At 39.6% G+C, this 5,277-nt stretch overlaps 1 protein-coding gene across 5 annotated transcripts in view; it reads left to right on the forward strand.

Annotated features, from left to right (window-relative positions):
* The window catches only part of DST (dystonin), a 303,289-nt gene that overhangs the window by 275 nt on the left and 297,737 nt on the right, over positions 1–5,277 (forward strand). For 3 of the 5 annotated variants that reach the window (XM_056344546.1, XM_056344538.1, XM_056344540.1), the window contains exon 2: positions 349–383. In XM_056344546.1, coding sequence (XP_056200521.1) covers positions 349–383 — 35 coding nt within the window. Of the gene's footprint in view, positions 1–348; positions 411–5,277 lie in introns of all 5 variants that reach the window. The other 2 variants (XM_056344537.1, XM_056344539.1) reach the window with 1 other exon arrangement.

The raw sequence follows: 5,277 nt of genomic DNA on the forward strand, positions 1-5,277 counted from the left end.
CTGGCCGGGCAAAGGCTTTAAGAAAAATCCAAGCCGAGCCCAGGACTGCGGCAGCCTTGTCTCCACCCATCCTTAGCGAACCTCGGCCAGCAGGAGGGAAGTGAGGGGCTAGGAATCCCCCCCAGCCCCCCCCACCCCCGGCCTCTCAAGTGCAGCAGAACTTTATGCTCAACTTCTTCCCGATGAATTAAATATAAATGCCAGGCGGAGCTGCCAGCTGCGCCGGGAGAGCCCGGACCCTGTCCCACAGTCTGCGCCAAAGGGCGAGCAGTTCCGTAAAGCCGTTAGCTGGAGTGAAATCTGAGGTGGAGCTGGTGGAGCCTGTGTGTCTTTCTGCTTCCCTTCCAGATGCTGTCATGAGAACTCATCACTTTCGCTCTGAGGTAATTTATTTAGCACGCAATTTCAAGGTCAGAAGTTGTTCTCTTTACCCGAGTACGTGTTGTTGTGGTCCTTTGTTAATGAAATCACATAGCAAACTTTTCATTTTGCATGGAAGACATAATGTCCTCTTTCATTTCTTGGTTTTTTCCACACAAAATGCGAGCTCTTCATTCGTGTCACCCCAACCAGCCTGCTGATTTATGTCATTCCCAAAGCAATTGGTTACTCCAAGAAAAGCTGTGCTCACTGTCCATGCGAGACCTCCCTCTGTCCAAAAAGCAACCCCAAGCCCGGTTATTGACCGCACGGTAGATAACGTGCAGAGCTGGTAGGTTTTGCGACTGCAGAGCTGCCGCACGCTTGCCGTGCTGCCAGCCTCACCTGCGCCTCGCTCCGTGTCAGGGAAGTTGCCCGCTTGGCTTGGATGCTGCCGCGGGAGATCCCAGAAGGATCCAGACTACAAGGCTGCTTGGCAGGCGCCTCATTTTGTGATGCTGTATTCATAGGTTGGGGGAATCAAAACTCTTGCATGCCAGTGCTGAAAGTATAATGCAAAATGTAGTTGCTTCCTAGGGATTCTGAATGAGGAGCGTAATTGCTGGGAAAATATGGAAAATAATATTTGTTTTAGTACATACTTTGTTTTCATGCTGCCCTGCAGAGCTCCTGGCTAGATACTTCTCTTGCTTGGTTTCCTGCTATTGATTTAAGGCATATCTTTGTGCCATCGCCTGTTATTCTGGAAGCCTTGAGAGACAGATTTGCACTAAAATGATCTTTTGTTTTAAATTATTTGCATTTTTCCTTACCCGGTTGTGGGTGAGAAGATTACCCGGTTATGAGTAATGTTTTCAAAAGTGTGCTTGAGATACATTTTTTGCAACGTGGTCCGTATTGGCAACTAGTTTTGAACTCCTAACTATTTTGAAATTTGTACACGCTATCACAAAAAGAAGATGACATAGGGAGTGTCCTATCGTTAAACCATGCAAAATCTGGTTTTGTTGTTGACTGAACAGTGCTGCAGTAAAGCAAACAAACAACCGTGTCCCTCAGGAAGGCAAAATATTTTTTCATTATTTAGTTCCTCCAGTATAAAATGCTTGGTTTTGATGTAAAATTCTCTCACTCTTGAGCCTAGACAGAGATGAAGTTTAATGTGTTACGCCCTTTTGAAATGTGTGTCATCCTGCATGGTGACTCTTAAAAGGGAAGTTCGCAAAGTAACTGATTTATTTTTATTACTTCAGTATGTGATGCTATTTGCATAGCACCCAGTTAGAAGTAGACTAATTTAAAGTGTTTCCTAGAAGTTTCCATTTACTGAAACTTGCTGGAATAAACCAATAAGAACTATTACATTATTTTATAATTTTCTACATCCTCTACAGAGGAGTACCACAGCTAATGGTCTAAACTGCCCTTTTAAATGGTGGAGCAGTTTTCCCCTTCATTATCTGATTACAGACCTTTGATTCTTTAGAGAAAATGATGACTCATTTGACATCATTAAATTTTCATTTTCCAATATTTTTTTCCAAGTAAAACATTATTTTAATGAATCTAATTGAATTTATTAATAAAAAAAATTCAGGCACACTCCCATGAAAATATTGGCAGCATTATCTGAGACAGAATTTGACATTCTCATTCTATATCAGCACAAAACATTATGCACTTCCAACTCCAATAAGATGTTGATGAAAGCAAAGCATGATACATGAAAACATGGGCTTTGCATAACTGCCCCCCCCCCCCCCCCCCCCGCAATGAACATAACACCTCAGCTCCAAGTTTTATACCTCAGGGTCCATCTGCTAGCTTCCACTAATGCTTAGTTGTTTGTCAGGTGCAGTTATAAATGGTGTTTCTTAATGATAATAAAAGATAATGAGAAATAGGTTGATAGTAAATAGCAGTGGGTTGGCATTCGTCTCCTGAGAGCTGGGTTCAAATCTGACTTACATCACACGTGAATGTGCAGGTGGTCTAGTGGCAGTGCACAGAGAATTATAATTGCCCTATCTACAGAACGGTTGGCAATTCCTGCGTGATTGGCTGCCTGCCAGGAAAGCCTTAGATTTGGAAAAATAGATGTGTAGCAAATTTATGTTGAGGTTCTTTGCCAGAGACACAGCTCTCATGGTGTGTGCCTATGTTGTCTTTGTCTATATACAGTGAGAACTGTTTAATTCCTTTCCTTTAGTACTGAACCCCATCCTAAAAAATAAGACACCATACTATGGGAGGGTAAACAGTAAATTTGATATTGTATTTATGATCCTTATCCGCTCTCCTGTTCTGAATTTTATATGCCACTGGTGAATTGAATACATAAATAGTCCATTTTTGTGGGTCTTGATTTTGAATGTCTCTACAAAACATGCCTCATTATTATACAGCAGAAGTCTATGCAGATTTACTTATTATAGAATGAACTTAAACACCTGACCCCCTGCCTCAAAAGGAGGTAAATTTGCATGAATCATTATGAATATAAAGTAGGTTAAAGTCTGTCTTTGTTAGAGGTGCTTCGTAACAGAAAAATTAACTAGCAAGAAGATGTGAGAGTTTCCTGAATAGTGGTGCGTCCTCTCCCCACTAACATTTATTTACTACCACCAGAAGTTTGTCAGGCCTATTTTTACATATATTTTTGATTGCAGAACTTTTAAGTTCATTATGACTATAACTGCTCTTAAGATTCCTCCGTCCCCCAGGTACTATAGATACTCCACAAAGTCACATAGGAGTCATACCCAGAATAGTTAATGTTTCTAATCTGAGGGAGACCTAGATATGCCATGGCTGTAAAAAGAAAACAAGTAAATTTCCAACGGAAATATTCATTGCTTACATGAAAATCAGACTTTGATGTAGCTATTTGCACTAGTCTCTCCTGTATTTTGAGAATCAGTTGTAGAATGAAGTGCCTGTGCTTAACCAAACCCACAGCAAAATAACAATGTAACTCAGTGAGAGTTTTACCAAAATAGGGACTGTGTTCCATTATTAGGTTTTTTTCTTATTATTATTCCTTGTATGTTCAAAAACGTGAATGTTATCAGTGATTCACTGACTTCATTCTTGTGCTCTCGGTGGAAGTTTGGCTTTTCATGAAGTATAGGTATTTTCTCTGAGTACTTTGGGGGCTTGGCCTTGATAAATTTCAATGCTTAGCATCTTAAACTTTACAAAGAGGTTTGAATGTCTTCTGTACCTTACAATTTAAAGGCATTGCTTAACATGTTGGTGTTGCCACTTCCTGTGATTTAAATTTCTTCCTAAATGAGTTTTCCTTATGGTTTGAAGCCTCTGGAGTCATGGGATTATGTGACATCTTTACCTTTCAGTTAAAAAGGGAGTAAGCTTCTAGCCCTTAGGCTGGAAGGAATTAATCCAAATGGTATAATTCTTAAAACCTTTTGATTTGGGGGTAAGAACTGTTGAGAAGGAAGGTTCTCACTCAGGCTCTTTAAATGGTTGGTTTTTATGAGATTGTGAAAGGATAATTGTGCTAATTGCTAAATGAGTAGTTGATTTTTTTTATATTATTGGAGGGGTAAAAAATAATCATATATATAAATCTTTCACCTGAAATTTTCTCTGAGCTTTACAGTTTTCCTTTATCTTACCTTTTGAATTATGAAGACTATGATCTCAGGAACTGAAAGTATCCGTGTCAGTGGGTAGTCATGAGCAATAGGGTGCTTTATTTATGTATATATTTATGGTGCAATATTTATTTAATTTCGACTCACATATATTTTGGGCAAGTTTCCTGTGAATGCTTCCACTGAGACCTACAGGTATAAACCTACTAGGAAGCAAATCCATAGAAGTTTTGTAGTCCACTGTAAATTCTGACTTCACATAACCCAGGTGCATGTCTCAGGGGACTAGACTCACCAGTAAGGCAAACAGGAGTTGACACCTTGTGAGGAGACTCTCTGGGAGGGCTGGTGGCATGCATTAATCACAGCTGTAGCAAAGGAATAACATTTGGTCGTTTGGGTTTTGCACATTTTCTTCCTAGTACACTGAACAGTCACTACAAGGTTATATATATTCAGTCTGTTGTTGTGACAAGACTGGTAGTGAAATAGGTCAGCCAAGACCGATGACAATTTTTAAAAGCAAATGAATTTGCTAAATCATCCATTATGGCACAATGGATGCAAACCTATAGTAAAACAGTCTCCGGTAAATGTATATATTGACTGTGCCATCAATTGATGCCCAGAAAAAGTGTTTATAAATTTATCCCTAAGCATACCTTTGCCATAATCGTCCCCCTTCTGAGGCTGATTGTGAGACAGTTGCCTAGAAATACAGTTGTACATGTCTTACAAAACAATAATGAATAGTCTTTGAAGAGTTGCACCATAATTCATCGTGAGCATTGCAGTTATTTATAAATTGTTCCAGATTATGTACAGCTCGAGTGAAAAGAGAAATCAACAGCCCCTCCAAGCTGAATTTGAGTCCTCTGTTTGATTAGAGGGAGTGCATTCAAGGAACAACAGAAATGTACAGGGCTAGCCAGAAAAATACATTCATTCACCTAATGAAAGGATGTCTTGTTGTCTTTGCAGAGCTGAATGAGCCTGAAAATATTTTACCTTTGTGTTTGACTCATTTTTCCCCCAGGATGTTTAAACTGTTTTTCCATTAGCCGTCTAAGAGTTAAGGAACGGGTTCAAGGGAAAATAAATCAGAGACAAAAATAAATTGTTTTCTTAGATGTATGAAAGCACTTATGTACAGGAATGAATGGAGAGCTATAAATACAGGTTACGCTGTATAAGGACAAATCCTTCTATCCATTTTTCATAACATGTCCAATAATATGGCCCAGAGAGAGTATGTCACACTCAGCTGTTACATGGCAAA

The sequence above is a fragment of the Falco biarmicus genome, chromosome 6, assembly GCF_023638135.1.
Source record: "Falco biarmicus isolate bFalBia1 chromosome 6, bFalBia1.pri, whole genome shotgun sequence".
In the NCBI taxonomy this organism is placed as follows: Eukaryota; Metazoa; Chordata; class Aves; order Falconiformes; family Falconidae; genus Falco; species Falco biarmicus.